We start from the raw sequence: 25,978 nt of genomic DNA, 5'->3' as shown, positions 1-25,978 counted from the left end.
ACATGCAAATCCCCACCTAGTATCATCTTTTTAAACTCAGACATCTGATGACAGATGGCACCCAATCCCGAAGACGCAGATATGTGTTGAACCATCTTACAAAATGTTTGTGTCCATTCGCCACGGTAGACGCAGAAGGAAAAACAGATAAAATAAGAGTCTGTGTCTTTGGCTTTCTTGAACCATGCTATTATTGTTACCATGTGTCACAAATTAAGATTATCCTTGTCTTTTTGCTGGCCTCAAAGAGATAGAGAAATGCGTCATGGGACATGATGCAGCAATTTGTGGTCAGTCTTCTAAAAATGGCCAATGCTCGGCCGCTGGTGGCAGTTGCCACATTTTCCCCAGGGCACAAGCAGGTGGAGCAAAAAATATCCCCATCTTACCCTAGATTACAGCTTTCCTCTAAATGATTTATACATGGTCATGTAGTTGTTATCTATTAACTTCAATTAGGACTACATAAATGCACGGTGTATCTTCCTTTTGATAACCTATATCTTCCCTGTTGATTCTGTAGATGATAAGGAAAATGCTTGTGTGAATCGAGCTCTTTCCCCTTCACTTGTGGTGCAGCTGTTTGTGCGTTGCTGAGCACTGCCCTAATTTGCACTGTAACTGTTGATTTGTTCATCCTGTCGTCGGTCTTTGATGTCTGTGAGAGAGAGAGAGCTGGTCTGTTGGACGTGGTGCTGGCCTCAGATGCTGGGCAGTGCTCCAATCAGGCCTCCCCCTCTGACTGTTACTGTGCCCAGCCCCAGGCTTCAGATGGAAGGGAGCATTCCCCACATATTCACTTTTAAAGCCACGTAAACACACACACACACACACACACACACACACACACACAGGTTGATAGATGGATAGATCAAAGGGTCCTCTTCTCTGTGCGCCACCATACCACTATGCCCCTAAAATAATTTTTGGGCTGACTGTTTGAAGAGCCCTGATGCATCAAGCTAGACAAATGAATAAGGATATGACCTCTCCTTTACAATTTCAACCAGAGAGGAAGGGAGGAAGCCTATTCAAGTTGAGTGTTTTGAAGGCATCAGTGTATCCGTATCTGAGTTTTAAACGGGAGATGCATTGGATACAGTAGGTACAGTGTATAGCCGACATGGCCTGAGTGTTTAACGCTCTGTCCCAAGTGGCGCCCTATATAACGCACTACTTTTGACTGGAGACTTATGGGCCCTGACCAGAGTCATATGGGCCCTGGTCAAAAGTAGTGCACTACATGGGGAATAGTGTTTTTTTTGGGACTTAACCCGGGTGTCTTAACTGTAGCAGGGTGACATTCCAGAGGGAGAGTAGGGTCCTGCAGGGTCCACCCAGCAGAGGTTGTCAGGCGGGCCAGGCAGACACTTTGTACGCTGGCCAGGGCGGCCTGTTCTGTTTATTTGGAGATGAAATGGAGTGTGAGGAAAAACACTGGAGGGAACGACAGGGCTGGAGATCACAGCCAGATGTTTGTGAAATGATCCCAGCACCATTTTTTCATAATTTCATAAAACTACTGGAATTTAACAAGGAGGAAATCACATGAATCCGTTTGGCCCAGTGTTTATCAGTTGTGTAATCTTTCATAGGACACATTTTAATGTGAATCTGAAGAGTTGGTTGTGAGACTGATTTGTGCTGTTCTGTATGTGTTTGTTTTTTGGTCCAATGCTGCCCTCTGCTGTTAAAGTTAGCTTTACAAAACTTTTAACATGATAAATAAAGCTTCCACAAAAAATCTGTTGTATATTTGTTTTCCTTTTGGCCTTACTAAATATAAATATGCTTTTCTGTGCAATGCATGCTTTGTTATTTTGGAAACATTCGGAGTGTCTGATCTCGGGTATCATTCTCCTATGTCGGAAGACTTGTACGTCATTAGGGTTGGTCTTGTTCTTGGTTAATGCAATGTTTCTGTTGTACCACATGATGGCAGCATGCGCTAATTTTTCACAGACTGGAAGTCCTGTTTGTTTTGTGGAAGCGGAGGGTCATTTTCAGTACAGAGTGGAGCTTGACAAAATGTTTATTTTCTTTACACCATGTGGGAGCTGTAACAGATGCCCTTTAGTCTTTCACCTGTATATGCATGTTGCATATGGAAACACAACTCCTTCATAGTACACGGGTGTGAGACTGTTTGTATTTGGCATTTCACCTCCGACGCGTTGACATATGACTAGGTAGAGATTTTTTTATTTAACCCTTATTTAACTAGGCATGTCAGTTAAGATCAAATTCTTATTTACAATGGCGGCCTACCCCGGCCAAACCCGGACGACGATGGGCCAATTGTGTGCCACCCAATGGGACTCTCAATCACGTCCGGTTGTGATTCAGCCTGGAATCGAACCAGGGTCTGTAGTGACGCCTCTAGCATTGAGATGCAGTGCTTTCGACCGCTACGCCACTTGGGAGATCTAGAATCAGCTTCCCCTCCCATCATCCTAACCTTAACCATAGTGGGGAAGATGCAAAACTGACCCAAGATCAGCGTCTAGGGGCAACTTCACCCTACTCCCACGCTATGCAGCTAGCTATTTATCCATGAGCCTCTGCTGTTTGTACCCTATGATGACCTCTGGTGAGGTGAGGCCTGTGTTGCCTTGAGAGAGGGAGGGAGGGAGTGGAGGAGAGGGTGAGTGGGTGTGAGTGTGCTCTCCTGTCCCTGCTGGCTGTAGTTTGGGCACTGTGACGCTTCCTCCCTAAGTGCTCCTCCCATCTCCTCTCTTTGCCAGGATAAACTCCTGGCCTGATGAATACACGCCCTCATCTGCACCCGGGATGTTTCCCTAAGCCTTCTTTTCTCCTACTCGCGAAAAAAAGCAGCGCCACTTCTCACGTATTGGCCCGCATTTTACCGCTCCACAGCAAATTCAACTATGTCCGGTTTCAATAAGCTTGCATATGTGTCAATGTTAATTTTCAATTTGGCCTTAGACTTGTCGTATTCACAGGAGACAATCAAATGCATTCCTGTTCGGGTACTTCTATGCGACATGCTCCGTGGATTCCTCTTCTCAGACAAAGTAGTAGAGAAGCGTGTGTTGCCGTATCAAATGACTCCCTCACATTATAATGTATTTAGTGCTTTCGATGCTGCATTAATCAAGCTTTTTTCAGTACGGCAGGTCAAGTGGGATGGTTTGACTGAGATCAGAGCATGGTACCATATTTAGCTCTGGCCTAATATCTTGGGCGCAGCAGGGGATCTTTGAAGAGCCGGCTGCCCGTACCGCTGTCTCTCTGTGGGGGTGGGAGATGACCCACACATTCCCCTAACCGCCTGCTGCTTCCTGTGACATGGCTCAGGGAGTGGGTGTCCCAGACAGTCCTAGTGCCGTGGCACTAATCGGTTTCCCCCGTCCACTCTGTGTTTCATTCTACATGAGCTAGTCCTTTCCTTCATTCCAATCAGACCAGTCAGCGTCAGTGTCTCAGGACAGTGTCTCATTATCCTGGGAAGACTTAGGCTGCATCACACATGGTCCCCTATTCCCTTTATAGTGCACTACTTTTGACTTTTTGATCAGGGCCCGTAGGGCTCCGGTAAAAAGAAGTGCCCTATATAAGGAACAGGGTGGCATTTGGGATGCATACGAAGTGTGGCTGGTGCTTATTATTCTCTAATGAAAACCATAGACTGGCTGAGAGCCTTCGTACTTCAAACAGACAATCCACTGGGTTAGAAAGGGAGTTGTGTCTGTCTTCTGACCTGGCTTGCCAGGATGTCACACAGCCGTGTTGAATATTATTCATTCACTTGGTCAGGGCTGTCTGCCAAATGACTTTTGTAATACTCCAACCTTTACGTGGAAAATTGAACGAGCGGAAGATCATCACTTAAACGTTACTCACAAGTTGTTGTTTATGAGAAAAATAGATGCTCTGTGTCTCTATGATTGTTTCACAAAGTCTTAGAGCAGGGGTGTCAAACTCATTCCACGGAGGGCCGAGTGTCTGCAGGTTTTTGGTTTTTCCTTTCAATAAAGCCCTAGACAACCAGGTGTGGGGAGTTCCTAACTAATTAGTGATGTTAATTCATCAATCAAGTACAAGGGAGGAGCGAAAACCCGCAGACACTCGGCCCTCCGTGGAATGAGTTTGACACCTGTGTCTTAGAGGAAGACCGCTTTTTAAAAAGAGAGAGCGGTTTGCTAATGTTCAACACTCATCGTTGAATTGTTGTCATGAAATTGCTTTGTTCTCCGTCCAGGCATGCTTACCGTGTGTGTGTGTGTGTGTGTGTGTGTGTGTGTGTGTGTGTGTGTGTGTGTGTGTGTGTGTGTGTGTGTGTGTGTGTGTGTGTGTGTGTGTGTGTGTGTGTGTGTGTGTGAGTGTGTGTGAGTGTGTATATATATATATATATATACATACATACAAATCATTAAAATCCAGACGGAAAATATTTACACAAGAAGCAACCTAATATTACACAGTCAAACTCTCAGTCATTTAGACCAACGTGGTCATTCTGCTTAGCTCAGCAAACCTGAGCTAAGCAGAATTTCTGTTCCTCAAATGAACAATTAAGTATCTATTCTCAAGTACTAGCTACTACAGTGCATTCTGAAAATATTCAGACTCCTTGACTTTTTCCACATTTTGTTATGTTACAGCCTTATTCTAAAATGTATTAAATCGTTTTTATTCCTTCTCATCAATCTACACACAATACCCCATAATGACTAAGCAAAAACAGTTTTTTCTTTTGACATTTTATTTAGAAAAATAAAAAACGGAAATATCACATTTACATAAGTATTCAGACCCTTTGCTATGAGACTCGAAATTGAGCTCAGGTGCATCCTGTTTCCATTGATCATCCTTGAGATGATTGGAGTCCACCTGTGGTAAATTCAATTGATTGGACATGATTTGAGAAGGCACACACCTGTCTATATAAGGTCCCACAGTTGATAGTGCATGTCAGAGCAAAATCCAAGCCATGAGTTCAAAGGAATTGTCCGTAGAGCTCAGAGAGAGGATTGTGTCGAGGCACAGATCTGGGGAAGGGTACCAAACAATTTCTGCAGCATTGAAGGGCCCCAAGAACACAGTGGCCTCCATCATTCTTAATTGAAAGAAGTTTGGAACTGCCAAGACTCTTCCTAGAGCTGGCTTCACAGCCAAACTGAGCAATCAGGGGAGAAGGGCATTGGTCAGTGAGGTCACTCTGACAGAGCTCCAGAGTTTTTCTGTAGAGATAGGAGAACCTTCCAGAAGGACAACAATCTCTGCAGCACGCCACCAATCAGGACTATTGAAGAGTGGCCAGACGGAAGCCACTCCTCAGAAAAAGGCACATGACAGCCCGCTTTGAGTTTGTAAAAAGGCACCTAAAGGACTATCAGACCATGAGAAACAACATTCTCTGGTCTGATGAAACCAAGATGGAACTCTTTGGCCTGAATGCCAAGCATCACGTCTGGAGGAAACTTGGCACCATACCTACGGTGAAGCATGGTGATGGCAGCATCATGCTGTGGGGATGTTTTTCAGTGGCAGGGACTGGGAGACTAGTCAGGATCGAGGGAAAGATGAACAAAGCAAAGTACAGCGAGACTCTTGATGAAAACCTGCTCCAGAACGCACAGAAACTCAGACTGGGGCGAAGGTTCACCTTTCAACATGACAACGACCCTAAGCACACAGGCAAGACGACGCAGGAGTGGCTTCGGGACAAGTCTCTGAATGTCCGGAGAAGTCTCTGAATGCCAGGCAATTTATAAAGTTGATCTCCACTATAAAAAGCATCTAGACATTATCTCACATTTCTTTGAGACTAACATGTAGTTTTCAACAGCGGAGATTTGTATACACCTTGCTGTCTGTCTCTCCGACATTTGCAACATTGATTAAATATTAAAATTCGATCTCCAGCTGTCCCATAGTAATGAACATCTCAGGACGGGAGACAGACAGGCAGCGTTTCTCAGCCAGTTGAAATCATGAATCAGCTGGCATCATTTTTATGGATATATATACAAAGAAATGTCAATTGAAAAAAGGAAAAATGAAACGAAGTGCAGCTAGTTTGCAGTCTTTACAGCTTCAGTTTGAAGTGATTGTGTTAGCGGTGTTGTTGGCTAGCTCCTCTGAACAACAGTATCCTGACGAGAGAGCACATTTTCTATGCCAGGCGAAATCGCGCCTCATTAGCTCATTGTTATGGATTTATCCAAATAAATGTCACTAGAAAACAGCTTATGCAAAGGCAGCTACTTTGTTGTTATTCTGGCTGCGCTGTTTGACGTGACTAAATTAGTCGTAGTTGGCTAACTGGCAAACAAGTGATAACATTTAGATCGAACGACTTAGTCTCTGGCAACCGAACCGATAAAACGAACGACCAGCCGGCTTGGGTAGCAACCCTAGATTTGTGTCGGGACTATATCTTGTGGAAGGACGCAATAGTATGAATAAATTCATCAAAACAACGTTTTTAATGAAAATGTCAATCATTATTATTATTATTATTATTATTTGAATATGTTAGTAACCCTTTGTATAAAAGTGATAATGCCCTCGAAGCCGGTGTTTGGAGGATATGTTGGCACGGTTTGCCGGCCCTCAACCCGTGCCATATATCTTCCAAACACCGGCTTCAAGGGCATTATCACTTAAATAATGCCCGCTCTAGAATGCCCTTCAAGCCAATCAGAAAGGAGTATTCAACAATGCCATGGTATAAGTGAAGTTATTGCATGTGCATGTTCAGCGTGGTTAGATATGTTTATTTTGTTTGCCTGTCCCTCAGAGGATGCAGGATGGTACTTCCCCAGTGTAAAGAGGGACCCTGGCCGTTACCTGCAGCCCTGCTCAGAGTCCGTCAAGACCTGGCTGAGGAGCATGAAGAGTGCTGGGAAGGTTCTCCTGCTGATCACCAGCTCCCACAGTGACTATTGCAGGCTCATCTGTGACCACATCCTGGGGTGAGTTAGTAGAGGGAATCGGTCTGGAGACCAGACCCAGAGACCACACACTGCACTGACTGCACCCAGCCAGGTCCTAGGGCCCAGGCCAAGACCCAGCCTGCCTGTCTTTACCACCGTGTACCAACACTGCTTTTGACCAAATGACACACTAGTCCCTATATAATGCACTACTTTGGTCAAAAGTAGTGTACTATTTAGGGTATAGGGTGCCATTTGGGAAACACAGCATAAAACACACCTCACTGGGGCCAGGCACTAACCAAACTGGTTGAGCCCCAATATGGGAGAGAATACCAGTCGGGGCTAAAGTCCAGACTTTTTTAATGGTTTTATGATGAGCCCCGACTGGTTTCAGCCCTACTGGCTCTTCTCCCGCAACCCACATTGCGTACAGCTCCCACATGCCTCTATCCCTCATTCCTTCAGTCAACCCCGGTTTTATATGGCTGTCTTGGGTTACAATCACCATCACACACCACTCGCACCCTGGTCAGCTAGCCTTCTGACCAGCACTCCTTCTCACCACTGTGCACTGTCAGCTCTCATTCCCACTCAGCCCAGCAGAGATACAACAGCACATTAAACTAGTAAGTCTTCCTATAACTTCGCCTGACCATATGCAATGGTGATGTTATATGCAATGGTGATGTTTGTCCTAGCCGGCTCTCCATAGACTCATTATTACTAGCCAGCTGTGGGCTGACCTAGACCAGAGGACTGGACTGTGTCAGTATCACTGGTGCCTCCCTCTCTCTCTGCAGTGTACACTATGTGGTCTAGGGTTATTATTCTAGCCTAAACCCTCTTACACACTCGGTCAGGAGGCAAGAGGACGACTCGCGGAAAGCAGACTGGTGCTGTGGCTGAATAGAATGCCTTAGTGAAGTGTCTCTGCCCATTATCTAAACAGACACACTCACACGTCACCAGGATTACTTCACAGTGGAGAACTTGATCATGAGTATTAATCCATCCAAGGCCATAGCCCAGCTAAAGTAAGATTTGATGCCCATCTGGTAAGAAACCAACCACACAGATGATCTATTCTTCTGCTCCACTCTGCTAGTATAGCTGACCGTTATGGAGAGTTAGACTCAGGGGAGAGAGGGGCGGTGGGGGCTGAAAGTCAACCGTTTGTTCTGAATGTCTACTAGGTCTCCGGGGACCTATATGGCCCAGACTTTCCCCCACAGCCATTTCCTGTCAAACAGCCTGGCCTTGCTCGGCCCAGTCTCTGTTGTTCCTCTCCCCCAACCCCCCCCCGGTCTCTCCTCCACTGTTTCACTGGCCGCCCCCTTTCCTTCTCGCGACCTTTAACCCTCCGACATATGTCACCTCCCAAGGAGCCGCCACGTCAGGTGGGAGCCCGACTGTGTGTGTGCAATATAGTGTGTTCAGAGAATCAGTTTACAAGGCCTGAGGACGCCTGATTTATGCTGCGATAACAGAGGCGAGGAAATCGCGCAGGCTGCGTCTTGTCCGTGTGGTTGCTCTGGGATAAGCTTTGCTTTGTTCTGCTGTACGGGCTGACCTGCATGCTAATCCTCCTGTGTGTTGTGTTGTTGTCTACAGTAGCTGTTGTGGTAGGACAATGTCTGGCTTCACAGTCAACAGACTCAGACGTGTTACTCTTTCTCCTGCAGCCCCAGGCTGGAGTCAATGAACTATATGCATTTCAACACCTCTATAATGCATAGGCACTCCCCAGGGAAGAATGCCCTCTCTCCTGATCTGACTTCTGTTTTCTGTCAGGAAGAACAACTCGTTTCTCCTGCCCTCTTAAAAGCCCACGCTTCTCTCAGTAGAGCAGTCTGGCAACTGTAGCCCTGCGGGCTGTGGGCCAGGGACAGAGAACAGTCAGAAGTGTCACAACAAGACCAGGGCTGCCAGTCAGGCCTCTACCAACCAGGACCCATGGTCTGCTCCAGGAGTATCTAGGTGACTCCTTGGCGTGGCCAGCCGTGGGACACAGCAAGATGAAACCATAAGTCTACAACAGATATTTTTATACTTCCCTGCTATGCTTTTTGCTGGCTAGAATAGGATGTAGCGATAATGTTATGCTATGTCAAGAATATGTTTGACCAGCTCCTAAGGCTGTAACACTTGGATATGTAACTCTGAGACTGATGAGGTCCTGCATGTCTAAGGCCTCGCTTTAGAACGGTGAGGTTTATATCAGAAGGCAGTGCTCTGAATGATCCTGGGCTTTGCCTCAGCTCAAGGTCGCCATCTGTCCACGTAGGGCTGCAGTGAGAGGTCTCTCTCAAAGTGTAACCCCAGTCAGCCCTAGCCAGGCCAGGGAACAGCAAACACCAGTCCACCCAGCCGCATGGCTCTGATCTGGAGAAGAGCTCCAGATAAAGGAGACCGGATGCAACCCTGGTCTGTATGTCTGCTAGCTAGTGCTTGGAGCTGGACGCTGATGCTAACCTAGTGTTAATAATCACTATGAGTGTATGTGTTTGTCTTCTTTGGTCGGTTTTGAGTTTATTTCTCTTGGGGAAATGTTGATATTGTTCCCTAACATTTCCCTCCATACCCTTTCCATAAATGCACGGTTTATGATTGACTGTTTTTCATCAGCTCCCTAATGTTTAGTTCAAGCAATGTATTTTTTATTTTCTTGTGCTAAACAAATCCAGTTGGATGGCGTCCAAACTTTGACCTTACACTAAGCCTGTATTTGTTTGTAATAATCAGATGGATCGTTTCTCATTGGCTATTGCAGGAAGGACTGGGAGGAGCTGTTTGACATCATCATCACCAATGCCTTGAAGCCTGGGTTCTTCTCCTTGGTGCCCCAACAGAGGCCCTTCAGGACTCTAGGTGAGTTCCTGCCAGCCTGCCTATCTGAATGTCTGCCTTTTCACACAAGATACCCGATGTACAGTACACTTTACACCAACACTAAGCACTGTGGAACAGCCCTTTGCCTTCATCAAAAAGAGCATTGCAGGGCTGTAGATTTTACACCCCAGTGGGATCTCATGATGGTGATTACTGAAACTTATCGTGGGGGGCAGGTCTCAGGTTGGACTCATTGGCAGTCAGGATTGTTAGTCTCCATTGAGTGATGTTAACACACCAGGTTCCCATTATCCAACAGTCAGGAGATAAAGCTGTGTTCAGAGATAAAATACTAGTTCTTCCAACTAGCATGAGTCTTCAGACGTTTAAGGATTTTAAAAATATTTATTTTTATTTAACCTTTATTTAACTAGGCAAGTCAGTGAAGAACAAATTCTTATTTATAATGACAGCCTAACTCGGCCAGACCCTCCCCTAACCCGGACGACGCTGGGCCAGTTGTGCGCCGCCCTATGGGACTCCCGATCACGGCAGGTTGTGATACAGCCCGGGATCGAACCAGGGTCTGCAGTGACGCCTCTAGCACTGAGATGAAGTGCCTTAGACCGCTGCGCCACTCGGGATAATTAGGAGTACAAAACTAGGGTATTTGGTGCAGTTTCCTGTTGCAGGATCACTTTTCTGATTCTGATAAAATCAAAATACTTGTGGAGTTGGAATCCAGAAAAAAAATCCATGCATCTAATAATCTCTCAAAACCCAAGCGTCAAATCACTACTGAAACCAGTAGGATGAACTAGCATCAAGACAGGTGGTGAACATCAAACTACAGATGTAGGATCTTAATTTGAGCCAGTCTGCTACAGCAGGAAAATAATCCTGCAGCAACAGAAAAAGTGAATTATTTTGTGATTTATAATTTATGGACATTTTTGTAGGGGAAAACCAAGTATGAAATTTCAATATGGGAATTACAAACTTCAGAACCCTTTTTAAACCTCAAAATACACTACAAGTTTAAATGTACTGCATTGCAGAAAAGTGATCCTGCAACAGGGTGATCAAATTAAGATCCGACATCTTTTTGTTCATATTAGCTGTCAGTATTTCTAATATGATCTGTGATCCACACATGGTCCCAGTTTTCCTGCTCAGGCAGCTTATATTTAATCCCGATCGGTTCCTGAAGGTGTGCACCGGCTCTGGAATGCTCCCCCATCTGGACTGCGTTCCTGCCAGGAATAACACTGGAGGGAAGCGTTATGTGTGAAACACAATGACCCAGCCGCTCAAATATTCACTCCTCCTCCAGCCCTCGCCACGTTGGCAGATATAGCCTCAGTCAGTGGCTGGTTCTATTCCATACTGGAGAGATATTTGATTAGATTTTCTTATTTCATCCATACAGAGATATTGGCCTCTGGGATATAACAGCACTGTTGTGCACTACTTATGTGCCTCTATTGTAATGTTCTACGTGTTGCTATAGTGATCCTGTTAAGTTGATCAGATAAAGCTAAGTTGACAAGGTCAGTCTAAGTTCAGGAGGAAAAGGCTAGTTTACTATCAGAAGGTCGGAATCTTGTCAACATATACCGTGGGGACCGAAATGATTGACACCCTTGATAAAGATGAGAAAAAAGGACTGTAAAAGAAATAATTAAAATACTGAGCTATATTGTATGCTCCAAAGAAATGAGGAAACTATATTATTTTATACTAATACAATTGACCAGAGAAAGATATTTTGTTTAACAGGTAATATTTTTTTCTCTCAAAAAGGTAGGGGTCAAAATGATTGACACCCCTGTTTTCAATATCTTTTGATACAGTACTTTACCTTGCAAAGATAACGGCACTGAGACTTTTTCTAAAATGTTTTATGAGATGGAGAACACATTGGGAGGGAACTTAGACCATTCCTTCATCTGCTCATATGGACTCCCCTCTTCAATTCAAACCACAGGTTTTCAATGGGTTCGGAGACTGAGATGTCCATTGCAAAATGTTGATTTTGTGGCCAATTAACCATTTCTTTGTGGATTTTGATGTGTGCTAGGAGTTATTGTCTTGCTGGAAGATCCACTTGCGGCCAAGTCTCAGTCCCGTTATCCTCGCAAGGTGAGGTATTGAAAACGGGTGAAAAAAATATATATATACTTTTGAGAAAAACTTGTATTTATCGTTAAACAAAATCTCTTTCTCTGAGCAATTGTATTAGTATAAAATAATATAATTTCCCCCAAAACTTTACCATACAATATAGCTCAGTATTTTAATTCCTTATTTTATAGTTTTTTGCTGATCTTTATCAAGGGTGTCAATCATTTCGAACCCCACTGTATGTATATATAGTCCAGTTTAATTTGTTGACATTTGGGCACCTGCTCATTCCATGACATAGTAGACTGACCAGGTGAATCCAGGTGAAAGCTATGAACCCTTATTGATGTCACTTGTTTAATCTACGTCAATCAGTGTAGATGAAAGGGAGGAGACGGGTTAAAGAAGGATTTTTAAGCCTTGAGACAATTGAGACATGGATTGTGCATGTGTGCCATTCAGAGGGTGAACGGGCAAAACAACAAGAACTGCAACGCTGCTGAGTTTTTAACGCTCAACATTTTCCTGTTTGTATCAAGAATGGTCCACCGCCCAAAGGACATCCAGCCAACTTGACACAGCTGTGGGAAGCATTGGAGTCAACAAAGCCAGCATCCCTGTGGAACGCTTTCGACACCTTGTAGAGTCCATGCCCTGACGAATTAAGGCTGTTCTGAGGGCAAAAGGGGGTGCAACTCAATATTAGGAAGGTGTTCCTAATGTTTTGTCATCTCAATTTAGATATTTTTTCCCAACATCAGCCTCATTTGATGGAGTGGCTCAAATACTGTATGTGTGTCATTGAATGGGTTCCTACACAGGACAGGAGTAGCTACATTATATAATTCATAAGGGCCCAGTTCCTGCCAGGTACTGTATTAGACTGAGAGGTTTTATAAATCAATCCTTTACTTTGGCTGCTAGCATCAGACTCCTCCCGGCCTCTTATTAAGCGTGGACTGTGTCCCGCACGGCACCCTATTCTCTATATAGTGCACTACTTTTGAACAGAACCCTATGGACCCTGTTCAAAAGTAGTGCAATATATAGGCAGTAGGGTGCCATTTGAGACGTGGCCATGGCCTTCAGCAGCCATTTGTCCAGAGGATGCCAGATCTCTCTAAATATTTGCCTGGTTACAGTGAAAATGCCACAGGATTTCACATCCTAATAGGTGACCGGTATTCTTTGTGCGCGCGTGTGTGTTTCTGGGGTTCCAGAGACCACATACTTCTCATTCCACTTCCTCTTAAGGTCCCTGCATCCTCACAGCTGTTACTGTGTGTGTGTGTGTGTGTGTGTGTGTGTGTGTGTGTGTGTGTGTGTGTGCGTGTGCGTGACTGAATCGCACAAACTAAAGTCTGTGCTTTGTCTCTCTCTTCTGCCACAATATTTATAGCATATTTAACCTTAGCGTGAACCTGGTGCAGCCCACTCTGTCAAGGACTGTCTTTTTCTAAAAAAGAAGGTAGAGGTTCTCTTGCTGCTGGTCTTAAGCGCCCATCAGTCTCCTAAAGACTGTTTTCTTCTCCTGTCCAGAAGTGCAGTCACCCACTTCAAAGTGCAGGGTTCCTAAAAGCTGGGCAGCAAAGGGTATACTTAAGCAATAAGGTCCGAGGAGGTGTGGTATATGGTCAGTATACCACAGCTAAGGGCTGTCCCCCGGCACGACGCAACGGGGAGTGCCTGGACACAGCCCTTAGCCGTGGTATATTGATCATATATCACAAACCCCCGAGGTGCCTTATTAGTATTATAAACTGGTTACCCACGTAATTAGAGCAGTAAAAATACATGTCTTGTCATACACGTGGAATACGGTCTGATATACCATGGCTGTCAGCCAATCAGCATTCAGCGCTCGACCCACCCAGTTTATAATGTACTAAACTCAACAAAAAAAGAAATGTCCTCTCACTGTCAACTGCGTTTATTTTCGGCAACTTAACATGTGTAAATATTTGTATAAACATAACAAGATTCAACAACTGAGACATAAACTGAACAAGTTCCACAGACATGTGACTAACAGAAATGGAATAATGTGTCACTGAACAAAGGGGGGTTCAAAATCAAAAGTAACAGTCAGTATCTGGTGTGGCCACCAGCTGCATTAAGTACTGCAGTGCATCTCCTCCTCATGGACTGCACCAGATTTGCCCGTTCTTGCTGTGAGATGTTACCCCACTCTTCCACCAAGGCACCTGCAAGTTCCTGGACATGTCTGGGGGGAATGGCCCTAGCCCTCACCCTCCGATCCAACAGGTCCCCGATGTGCTCAATGGGATTGAGATCCGGGCTCTTCTCTGGCCATGGCAGAACACTGACATTCCTGTCTTGCAGGAAATCACGCACAAAACGAGCAGTATGGCTGGTGGCATTGTCATGCTGGAGGGTCATGTCAGGATGAGCCTGCAGGAAGGGTACCACATGAGGGAGGAGGATGTCTTCCCTGTAATGCACAGCGTTGAGATTGCCTGCAATGACAACAAGCTCAGTCTGATGATGCTGTGACACACTGCCCCAGACCATGAAGGACCCTCCAGCTCCAAATCGATCCCGCTCCAGAGTACAGGCCTCGGTGTAACGCTCATTCCTTCGACGATGAACGCGAATCCGACCGTCACCCCTGGTGAGACAAAACCGTGACTCGTCAGTGAAGAGCACATTTTGCCAGTCCTGTCTGGTCCAGCGATGGTGGGTTTGTGCCCATAGGAAACGTTGTTGCCGGTGATGTCTGGTGAGGACCTGCCTTACAACAAGCCCTTAGTCCAGCCTCTCTCAGCCTATTGCGGACAGTCTGAGCACTGATGGAGGGATTGTGCGTTCCTGGTGTATCTCGGGCAGTTGTTGTTGCCATCCTGTACCTGTTCCGCAGGTGTGATGTCCGGATGTACCGATCCTATGCAGGTGTTGTTACACGTGGTCTGCCACTGCGAGGACGATCAGCTGTCCGTCCTGTCTCCCTGTAGCGGTGTCTTAGGCGTCTCACAGTACGGACATTGCAATTTATTGCCCTGGCCACATCTGCAGTCCTCATGCCTCCTTGCAGCATGCCTAAGGCACGTTCACGCAGATGAGCAGGGATCCTGGGCATTTTTCTTTTGCTGTTTTTCAGAGTCAGTAGAAAGGCCTCTTTAGTGTCCTAAGTTTTCATAACTGTGACCTTAATTTCCTACCGTCTGTAAGCTGTTAGTGTCTTAACGATCGTTCCACAGGTGCATGTTCATTAATTGTTTATGGTTGATTGTTTAACAGTGTTTATCTTTGAAAGACGGGGTCCTGAAAAAGGGCCGTTTCTTTTTTTGCTGAGTTAATTTACTCAATGGAGATTCCAGCTGGCCTAAACCCTAGCTGTTTAACTGAGTTCTGTTTTCAGCTAAACATTAGATTTGTTTTCGAGGAACTTTCTGTGGCCTCCTGCCTTGCAGTTTCTAGAGTGTGTGTGTAATGCTCTAGAAGTTGTGTGGTGGTTCACATTACACCCTCTCTCTATCTTGTTTTGGCTGTATCCAATGCCCCCTTGCTCAAACTGAAGCAGACTGGGGTTATTGCTAAGCAGCAGTCCAACAGCCAAAACCAAAACCCCTCCAATCAACTAGGAATGACTAAGTGAAAAGTCTTTGGCTGTTGTTGAGCGTTAAGACATAAACCATGTACCTGAAATACTTCCATGAGGTCATTCACACACTTTCTTGTACTGTATGATGTGTGACTTCTGTGACTGAGTGCCTGAAAAATAGTTTTTGGGGGGGGGGGGGGGGGGGGGGGGGCGTTCCTCTTCTCTGAGAAGCTGACACATTGCCTGGTGGCTGAGGGTGTTTCCTAAATGACACCCTATTCCCTATATAGTGCACTATGTTGAACAGAGCCCTTATCAAAAATGGTGCACTACATAGGGAATAAGGTGCCATTTTGGGACGCACTTTGAGACGCGGCTACACCGGGCCAGACTGAGCCACTGCACCCACAGAGGTATTCGAGGAGGAAGCAGGCTAGCCTTCTTGGGCGTGTCCCAAAGGGCACAATATTCTGTATATAGTGCACTACTTTTGACCAGGGCCACCTTAATTACTTCATTAGTGTGCTAATACAGTGCCATTTGGGACGCAGCCCATGACTCTGTTTTGACTCCGAGAACTGTTTTTCCCTTGCTGTGCTGATGTAATGGCCGCTGTACTCTGTGTACCAGCAGCAGCAAAGCTAAGAGCAGAACTTAGAAGGAAATAGATATCCAGCCTTAGACCACATGCTGAGACCTAAATATGAACTGTTTAGGAAAAATACTCATGGAAGTAGCTCCAAATAGGCTCATTTCCCCTGTGAAAAAATCGCCCTTTTCAATTATGTATTTTTATCCCTAACATAAGTACTGTATATTGAACTATGGAAATATCCACATGGTTAGAATCCATTTTGCCCTGTCATATTTGTTTGTTGGCCCATCCAATGTTGAGTAATGTGGCGGTGAGGTTTTGAGGTGTGGTTGTGTGTTGAGAGGTGTGGTCGTGTATGTTCGTGTCATTGAGCCGTGTGGTCGAGCCGTGTGGTGACCCTGTGGTAAGGTTGCTCACTTTGTCTTGCAGTGAATGATGTGGAGGAGAGTGAAGGGCTGCCGTCCCTGGACAAGCCTGGCTGGTACTCTCAAGGAAACTGGCCCCACCTCCACCAGCTGCTCAAAACCATGACTGGGAAACCTGAGCCCAAGGTTAGATTTGTTGATTCATTGATTGTTTGTTTGATGGGTTAGTTGATTACTTTCTTGTCCTTACGGAGGAAGTTATGCTCAGCTGTTGAAGTAACTAGCAAACGTTTTATGTGTATCCAAATAACCATCACTTCCATACTATCCTGGGATCTGTGTCTCAATGTTTATCCACAGGACAGTGTGCTTCCGTTCCTGGCAAACGCACAGAGATCGGACGTCCTATATAAATCAGCTCCGGGAGATTTGCACCGGTGTGACGGAGAGGGAAACATGGCCGCGTACACAGCCTATACGATCTCTGGCAGGCAGCTAGCTCGTCTGACTCTGAGACTCTGTTTGTGCTCTGTCTCAGCTCTTGAGGAAAGGCCCTGGCAAGAGCTGTGTCAAGCCCCTTCGAGTGCACCCAGGCATGCTCATCATCCACGTCCTCAGCCTCTCCTTCCTTTCCCGCCTCCAAACATCCACCCCTCTGACCCGGCCAGGGGCGCTCAATGCCCCCCTCTGTTATCGGGCCACGTGGAGAAAGCGCTCGCGGAATGCAGTGTCAACCTGCACTTGTGGCAGCTTTAAGGCAGCCACTCTGGGGTGACCTGAGGCGGTCGACATTTTGGGTTCTCTTCACTTTTACCTGATAGGACTTAATGTAGGCCAGTAGGCCGGCTGAATGGGAGGCCTTCAGAGCAGATTACAGTCCCATGTAGGTCCCCTGTGGCAGTGAGTACAGGCCTGGCTGCTATGTGTAGGATCACAATTTATACACTGAGCTGCCCATCTCATACAGACTCAGTGAGTCAATGATTGAAACGGCGCTAGTTTTTTACTCAATTAAAGGAGCAGTATAATCCTGCAACAACCGTTTGCTGTGGTCATAAGGCGTTCACTATACATTGGCAATTTCACATATTCACATTGATTGAAAGATGACATCATTTTTGTAATCCAAAAAAGACAGCATCAGGATATTGCAGTTCAGTTGTGTCCTTACCATTTCATTAGTTGCATATCAGCAGTGTTGCTAAGTAACATGGATTATAGTCCTTATCTCCCTGGCCCTCTCATGTCAGATATGTGATCTCCCCCTCCCTCTTGTCTGTTTGCGTCCCAAATAGCACCCTATTCCCTAAATAGTGCACTACTTCTGACCAGGGCCCTGCTAGTAGTGCACTATGTAGGGAATAGGGTGCCATTTGGGACGCGGCCTCTGTCTGTCCCAGTCAGGCCGCACACAGTGGAGCACAATGGGCTCATTAAGCTGGGCTTTCTGGGCTGCTGTGGCTTTTCAGACCTGTTTATCCAGGGGTGGCTTTACCTCTAATCGCTGCTCTGAGTGATGCATTGATAAGTGTAGGGGGCAGTGAACTGGGCTGGGAGTCTCTTGACTGGGTCTAGGGGAAGGGAGGGAGCCACAGGTTGTAGCTACAGTTGAAGTCGGAAGTTTACATACACCTTAACCTGAGTTTAAATGTAATTGGCTTTCACAATTCCTGACATTTAATCCTAGTAAAAATTCCCTGTCTTAGGTCAGTTAGGATCACCACTTTATTTTAAGAATGTGAAATGTCAGAATAATAGTCGAGAGAATGATTCATATCAGCTTTTATTTCTTTCATCACATTCCCAGTGGGTCAGAAGTTTACATACACTCAATTAGTATTTGGTAGCATTGCCTTTAAATTGTTTAACTTGGGTCAAACGTTTCGGGTAGCCTTCCATAAGCTTCCCACAATAAGTTTGGTGAATTTTGGCCCATTCCTCCTGACAGAGCTGGTGTAACTGAGTTAGGTTTGTAGGCCTCCTTGCTCGAACACGCTTTTTCAGTTCTGCCCACAAATTTTCTATGGGATTGAGGTCAGGGCTTTGTGATGGCCACTCCAATACCTTGACTTTGTTGTCCTTAAGCCATTTTGCCACAACTTTGGAAGTATGCTTGGGGTCATTGTCCATTTGGAAGACCCATTTGCGATCAAGCTTTAACTTCCTGACTGATGTCTTGAGATGTTGCTTCAATATATCCACATAATTGTCCTCCATGATGCCATCTATTTTGTGAAGTACACCAGTCCCCCCTGCAGCAAAGCACCGCCACAACATAATGCTGCCACCCCCATGCTTCACGGTTGGGATGGTGTTCTTCGGCTTGCAAGCCTCCCCTTTTCTCCTCCAAACATGACGATGGTCATTATGGCCAAACAGTTCTATTTTTGTTTCATCAGACCAGAGGACATTTCTCCAAAAAGTACGATCTTTGTCCCCATGTGCAGTTGCAAAGCGTAGTCTGGCTTTTTTATGGCGGTTTTAGAGCAGTGGCTTCTTCCTTGCTGAGCGGCCTTTCAGGTTATGTTGATATAGGACTTGTTTTTCTGTGGATATAGATACTTTTGTAACTGTTTCCTCCAGCATCTTCACAAGGTCCTTTGCTGTTGTTCTGGGATTGATTTGCACTTCTCGCACCAAAGTACGTTCATCTCTAGGAGACAGAACGCATCTCCTTCCTGAGCAGTATGACGGCTGCGTGGTCCCATGGTGTTTATACTCGCGAACTATTGTTTGTACTGATGAATGTGGTACCTTCAGGCGTTTGGAAATTGCTCCCAAGGATGAACCAGACTTGTGGAGGTCTACAATTTCTTTTCTGAGGTCTTGGCTGATTTCTTTTGATTTTCCCATGATGTCAAGCAAAAGAGGCACTGAGTTTGAAGGTAGGCCTTGAAATACATCCACAGGTACACATCCAATTGACTCAAACTATGTCAATTAGCCTATCAGAAGCTTCTAAAGCCATGACATCATTTTATGGAATTTTCCAAGCTGTTTAAAGGCACAGTCAACTTAGTGTATGTAAACTTCTGACCCACTGGAATTGTGATACAGTGAATTATAAGTGAAATAATCTGTCTGTAAACAATTGTTGAAAAAACTACTTGTGTCATGCACAAAGTACATGTCCTAACTGACTTGCCAAAACTATAGTTTGTTAACAAGACATTTGTGGAGTGGTTGAAAAAAGAATTTTAATGACTCCAACCTAAGTGTATGTAAACTTCCGACTTCAACTGTAGTTACAAATTATGGAGAAAGTCGGAGTTAACCTGAATTCTGTTGCATTATCTGTCCCAGCCTTATGAAACGGTTTAGCATGAAAGCCTCTCTATAATGTTTTGCCACTGTGTTGGAATTCCTGGCCCTGTAAATATTTATCAGACTGATCCGATGCCTCTGGCAGCAGTGGGGAGCTTAAAAACGATCAGTGCACTCCCCGCAGCAGTGCTCTCTCTCCAGCTCTGTGGCCAGTTTCTGGGAAAGCCTGGAAACCTGATGCCTGAGCCCGCCCCAGCCACAGAGCTCCACAGGCCGAGCTCACAGCTCCACAGCCTGGGCCCCAGGCTGGCCGACTGTCCTGTTTATTTATGCGTGGGACTGTGAGGTCTGGTCAGAGACGCTGTAAAGGGCCTGAGAAAAGGAGGGGGTTTCCGGAGCGAGGCTTGCGGCCCACATGAATTCATTAGAGACCCTCCACTCCTCCCTCACCCCCCTCCTCTTTATGGATGTCTGCCTCATCTATACCCCCCACCCCCTCCCAAACACACACACCCCACTCTGCATTCCACACAGAGAGCTATGTGAAGGACTCTTTAAGTGTGTGTCTTTAGTACCAAGATTTTCTCATTATCCTTATAGAACACTGACCCCAGTGGCCTGGGGTCATAACCTTTCTTCTCTCCTTAAATGGACCCCTTGAGAAGTCAGAGTTGTGTGATGTGCTGAAACTCAAGGAGCTATTTCCTCTAAAGAGCTGTTTCCATTATGGGAGCATTCTTGTTTTGTTCTTCCTCTAGTTGTTCCCTAATCTGACACTCTTCTTAACCCATCGTTTCCACTGGGTTTGCAAGGAATTCAACTATTTACATTTCAATAGTTTCAAAAGTAAGGAAATGGGTTGCCAGTCAGTTTTGGTATGCTGTTCAGCTAAGCCTGTCTTAACGTGTTTTTCTTGAGTACAAAACAGAAATGATGGTCAAAGAAGACGTGATGGGTTTTGCAGCCCCATCGTGTCTGGTCTAGTTCGGCCTAAGGGGCAGTAAGACACATGTCGGATTTATTGAATTTGACTACTGCTGAGCTCTCCCTTGAAACGAATCCAGAAAAAAATGCTATTTTATTACAGCACTTTACTAATCAGATGAGGAGGTAGTTACTATAACATAGAAAAGTCAACTTAATTTACTGAGCAGCTGCGAATGTGGCCTCATTCATTGTCTATCCTGTCTCCTACCCTATACAGGTGGTGTACTTTGGGGATAGCATGCGGTCGGACATGTTCCCTGCTAGCACGTTCGGGAAGTGGGAGACGGTGATGATCGTGGAGGAAATGGAGGGAGAGGGCGTCCCGAGGTGCGACGCAGCGAAGACCAACGAGGCCCAAGCGGAGCCTCAGGACAAGAAGGGAAAGTTTGAGGTTAGTTCACACAAGCAGCTGTTTCCGTTTAAAGCGCTCTCCCACCTTTTTACCTTGCTCCCTCTGAAAGACATATCCTCCCAACCCCCAGCCCCTTTGCTCTGCTCAATGCCACAATATACCCACCGTAGCGTGTGTTGTGTCTGAGTGGATACGTGGGCTTGTTCATTTTGTAAGCGTTATCAAAAGACTTACAGTGTTGTAAGTGTTCTGTAGCAGTTTTGTATTATTACAGTTCCACAGCTATTGGCGAAATCTGTAAAAGCAGTCATGTTGAAACAAGTTTATATGAGTTTGTATTAGTTTCCTGTACTGCCTAGTGTCAGTACAGGAAAGTCAGCAGAGAAAATGTTCACGGCAGTTGACGTACTGCTAGGAAGGAAACTATAAACACATTCTTACAACTATTATGTAATATTGTCAGTGCTGCCCTCTCCTTCACTGACCAGGCCATAGTCTATCCATATCCAGAGGGGTCAGTGCTTCCTGAGAGGGAATTAGGTGAGTCAGCATATGTTGCCAGGAACGATGAGAGGAACCACCTGGTTTGGATAGGACACCACTATGGGTGTGTCTGTAAATTTACTCTGGATTGCCAGAGTGCGCTCAGAATGTGCTCTGAGCATTGCCAGATTGTCCGTTTTGTAAATTCAGATCGTTTTGGGTTCAGAGAGCACCCTGGACACTGCCCGAGGAGTAGGGTTGATCTGAGCGTTCTGTCCTCACAACGGCAGTCAAGCACCCAAGCTAACTGGCTAAAGTTGTCTAGCTTACTAGCTAATTCCAGACACAAATGAGAGAACGCCTCACTCTGATGATTTTACTCACCCTAGCAGAGCTGGTTTAGCTGATTTCACGTTATCCAGAGTGTTGGTGACTAACTGTGCTGCTGGCAACAATTTAATTATCTATATTTTTTGGCCAATGTTTACTGACACCGGTCATATTCAACGGGTGATGCGCGTTCGTAAATTCGTCAGTTATTCTGTGCTCTGGCACACTCAGACGAGAATGCTCTGAAATAAGAGTTGATAGCCAGAGTGTATTGACGAACGCACTCTGAAGACAGATTGGAGCACAGAGCCTTGTAGATGGACAAATCGTCTCGGCCTAGACTCACTACCTCTACCTCTCTTTCTCATGCTCTTTTCTCTTTCTCTCTCTCCACTTCCTCTTTTCACTTCACCTTTCCTTACTAAAACTTATTTCCCCATTTGCCTCGTTTATGAGAAATTCATTATCTCCTGACTCCTGGAAGCTCCAGTAGGTCTCTCTCTCTCTCCACTGTGGTGTATCAGCTCTGAGCTGTAGCTCCGCTGCAGCCAAAGTGTATGTAACACATTAGACAGTCTCAGAAAGCTGCCTGGAACAACATGTTTCTCATCAGTTTCCCCCAGATTCCTTTTGGTTACATTTTGGCTCTCAATATCTGGTGGAAATTTCCACATGAATAGGCAATGTAATGTTGTACATCAATTTGCCAGTTATTAATGATGAATTATGAGGTTCTGTGTAGTGTAGAGAAGCTCCAAACTAGGGAAGAATGATAAGTAGTTAGCACAGTAGTTTGAGACAGAATATTTCCATGCCTTGGATTCATTGAATCTTATGACTTTAAACATAAACCGTTTTTCTCAGCGAGCAACTCCACCTCTAAGTCTGGTTGGGAGTCAAAAAGCTTCACCATTCAGAATAACGTCTTCATCACACTTTCCACCAAGAGAGGGAAAAAGTAGCAACATTTTTAATTTGAAGCATTGACCTTTCTCCCAGATGAACTGAATTCCATTTCAAGGAAGTGTCTGGACCAGTTGACTAATTTAGATGTATACATTTCTTCTGCTACCTCTGTTTTGATTTGTTATCAGTCCATGCTTGTTAACCACATCCTGTTATTAACATCTTAGACAAATGGCACTGATAAGTATGAGTAAGAAGAGTAGGGGTTCTCTCTTGGCAAAGTGACTAACACCACACTGCGTCTTATGTTGAAATTCCTGTTAAAAAGTGGATCCATTATTACCCACAAGTTTCCTCCCTAGTAGGAGGACTTACATTTACAATTTTTGTCATTTAGCAGATGCTCTTACCCAGAGCAACTTACAGGAAAAATGAGGGTTAAGTGCCTTGCTCACGGGCACATCGGCAGATTTGTTCACCTAATCGAGTCGGGGATTCGAACCAGCAACCTTTCTGTTACTGGCCCAACGCTCTTAAACGCTAGGCTATCTGCCGCCCTGTACCTCTTTCTGGTCAGAGAATCACTCCCTCTTTAACCCATGTGATGTGTTTTCAGGACCAGGGCATGAAGGCGCCCTCTGCTCCATCAGAACAGTGGGGATCCTACTTTGTGGATGCACACAAGAGTGGTGAAGGGGATGAGGAGAGCCAGAAACTCACCTGGTGCTGCCATAGCATCCACAAATACAGCACCATGGCCATCCCCAGTGTGGAGTCTATTGCAGGTACAGGGAGGAGAGGGCTACGGGGGCCCACTGACTCTGTGTTGCGTAATGACCTACCAAATTGCTGTATTTATTTATTTAACCTTTATTTAACTAGGCAAGTCAGTTAAGAACATATTCTTATTTACAATGACGGCCTACACCAGCCAAACCTGGACGACGCTGGGCCAATTGTGCGCCGCCCTATGGGACTCCTAATCACGGCCGGTTGTGATACAGCCTGGATTCAAACCAGGGTGTCTGTAGTGACGCCTCTAGCACTGAGATGCAGTGCCTTAAGACCGCAGCGCCTCTTGTCTTGAGAGAGGCGTGCTCTGCTAGTTTAAAGAGTAATTTGACCCCAGATATCCTCTACTACCTGTTCCTTATTCTTGCTAAGAAGTGCTGGTCACACTTTATTTGGATAGTCCAGATAGTATGACCATCTGTAGAATAGACTGTTGATAAGCAACTGCTTACTAAGGTTACGGTTATTGTTAAGGTTAGGTTTAGAATAATGGTTAGGTTAAGGGGTTATGTTTAGGGTTAGGATACGGGTTAAGGTTAGGGTTAGTAGATAGATAGTTTAAATGTTACTGAGCATCTACAGATGGACTATCCAAATAAAGTGTTTGCCAAAGTGCTTTCTAAAACAGTTTGTTCCTTTTTGTGAAGGTTTGGTTTGGCAGAGCTTTGCGCAATTTCCAGAAATCAGAGAAGAAATAAATGTGTCATGGACCACTCCTAGCTATTGTTGATGATGTGTGCAGAATGGAAACTTTGAGGGTTACATGTCCTAGCTAAACAGGCAAAACTGGTTGATATGACATAATTCTCACTAGTTTATCTCTCGTCCTCCTCCATAGATCTCCCTCTGGACTACAAGTTCCCTAGATTCTGTCCCAACAAACCCTGCACCACCGGCTACTACCCCAGACCCCCAGATTCCCTGCTGAAAAAGTTCCAGAGTCAGTCGTCTTAAAGAGTCCTCCTCCCAGAGTCGCCCCTCACCCTCCTCAGCCTAAAGGGGAGGAATGTGCCTCCATCTCGCCTGTAGTTCCACACCTGAACCATGTCATCTATCCCTCTAGCACAGGAAATCACGCTCACATTGATAGAAACCATGGGAATGTAAAAGCACAGTATCTCTCTGCAAGTAACCTGGCTACATTTGAACGTTGTTCTGTACGTGGATTATTGTACATGTGTGTGAAAAACGTGACTTGCCAATTGTATGTGCGTGGGTGTGTCAGCCAGCAGTGCTGATTTTAAAGCATATTATTCATATTGTTTAATGTGAAGACCACTTTTGTAATGTAGTTAGATAGGTAATTGATGTTCCAGTTAAACCCCCTAAAAGTACATCATTCAATGTAAGCTAATAACTCTTCAGAGTACAAAAAAAACTTTAAGCCCTGTAAATACTGTCCTACATTTAGTTTTTTGGTGTTTCCTTACCTCAAAAACCTGATTTGAGCTGGAGTGCAACATTGCAGTCACAGCGGTGTTGTCTGTTGTCTCCAGAGAGAAATTCCTAATAATTCATTATGTCCAGTATCCTTGGTATGATGTGTGTGTGTGTGTGTATAATACATAATAACCAGCCATTTTGGTTTTCTGTTTCACTGTATGCATTTCAGTGACAGTAACTTAAAATGTCCTTTAAGATAAAGCATTTCCCCTGTGTTTGTCACAGATTCCCCCGGTACTGCTGCTCATTCCTTGCACCAGTTCCGGAGTTCTACATCACCGGCCTTCTAGGCTTCACTGAACTGTCTAATTACGCACTCCTGGTTCCCATTTCTCCTTATTAGTAATTGTATATACTCTGTTCACCATTGTCACCATGTCCGTTGGTCCTGTGAGTACCTGTGTTTCGGCTTTCGTGCTGAGTGTTTTGTACAGTTGTTATTACGGGTCTTACCTCGTTTTTTTGTTTGGGTTGCATCCCAGTGTGTTTTGTATATGTATTTGTTTTGAGCATCGTCCCCGTGCCTTTCATGGCATGTTGTTTCATTTGGGTGGAGTATTAAAACCCCCTATTACGTATTCCTGCGCCTGTCGCCAATAATTTATACAACGTGACAGTATTGATTTTGTGGAAGGTGTTTAAGAGAATTGTTCTTGAAGAAATGGCACAATCTGTCCTTTAGTGTTACTTTTTTTTGTTGAATGAATAGAAAATAGTAAAACGGTAATGTTGGATGCTTAAAGATTATGCTCTGTGTACTCTGTTATTTTTTGGTGCAACAGTAAAGTATAGTGCTGTTGGAGTGACTACTGTGTAAAACTGTGTTATACTTATGCTTCATATGCAGTACCAATTTGAAGATATGCTTCAACTGAATTCTGAATGGTTACATGTGTTGGTTAGCTGCATATAGACTAGTTGTATTATAATGATAAGAAGCAAGTCTTAATATGCTTGTAGAAGTGTTTTTACAGGAAGTGCTTTAGAGAGGACAGCAGACCTTAATTGGTCATTGGATTATTTCTGTTCTAAATGTGTGTG

The 25,978-nt window shown here is 45.0% G+C and overlaps 1 protein-coding gene across 1 annotated transcript in view; it reads left to right on the top strand.

The window, feature by feature from the left end:
• The window catches only part of LOC120019267 (5'-nucleotidase domain-containing protein 1-like), a 57,572-nt gene extending 33,124 nt beyond the window's left edge, over window positions 1-24,448 (top strand). The window contains exons 7-12 of the mRNA XM_038962580.1: window positions 6,767-6,941; window positions 9,676-9,773; window positions 16,445-16,566; window positions 20,849-21,022; window positions 23,319-23,487; window positions 24,333-24,448. Of these exons, the coding sequence (XP_038818508.1) occupies window positions 6,767-6,941; window positions 9,676-9,773; window positions 16,445-16,566; window positions 20,849-21,022; window positions 23,319-23,487; window positions 24,333-24,448 (854 nt within the window). The remainder of the gene's footprint in view (window positions 1-6,766; window positions 6,942-9,675; window positions 9,774-16,444; window positions 16,567-20,848; window positions 21,023-23,318; window positions 23,488-24,332) is intronic.
• The last annotated feature ends 1,530 nt before the right edge of the window (window positions 24,449-25,978 follow it).

Source organism: Salvelinus namaycush, chromosome 24 (assembly GCF_016432855.1).
Source record: "Salvelinus namaycush isolate Seneca chromosome 24, SaNama_1.0, whole genome shotgun sequence".
Classification (NCBI taxonomy): Eukaryota; Metazoa; Chordata; class Actinopteri; order Salmoniformes; family Salmonidae; genus Salvelinus; species Salvelinus namaycush.
This window is presented reverse-complemented; position numbering and strand designations above follow the sequence as displayed.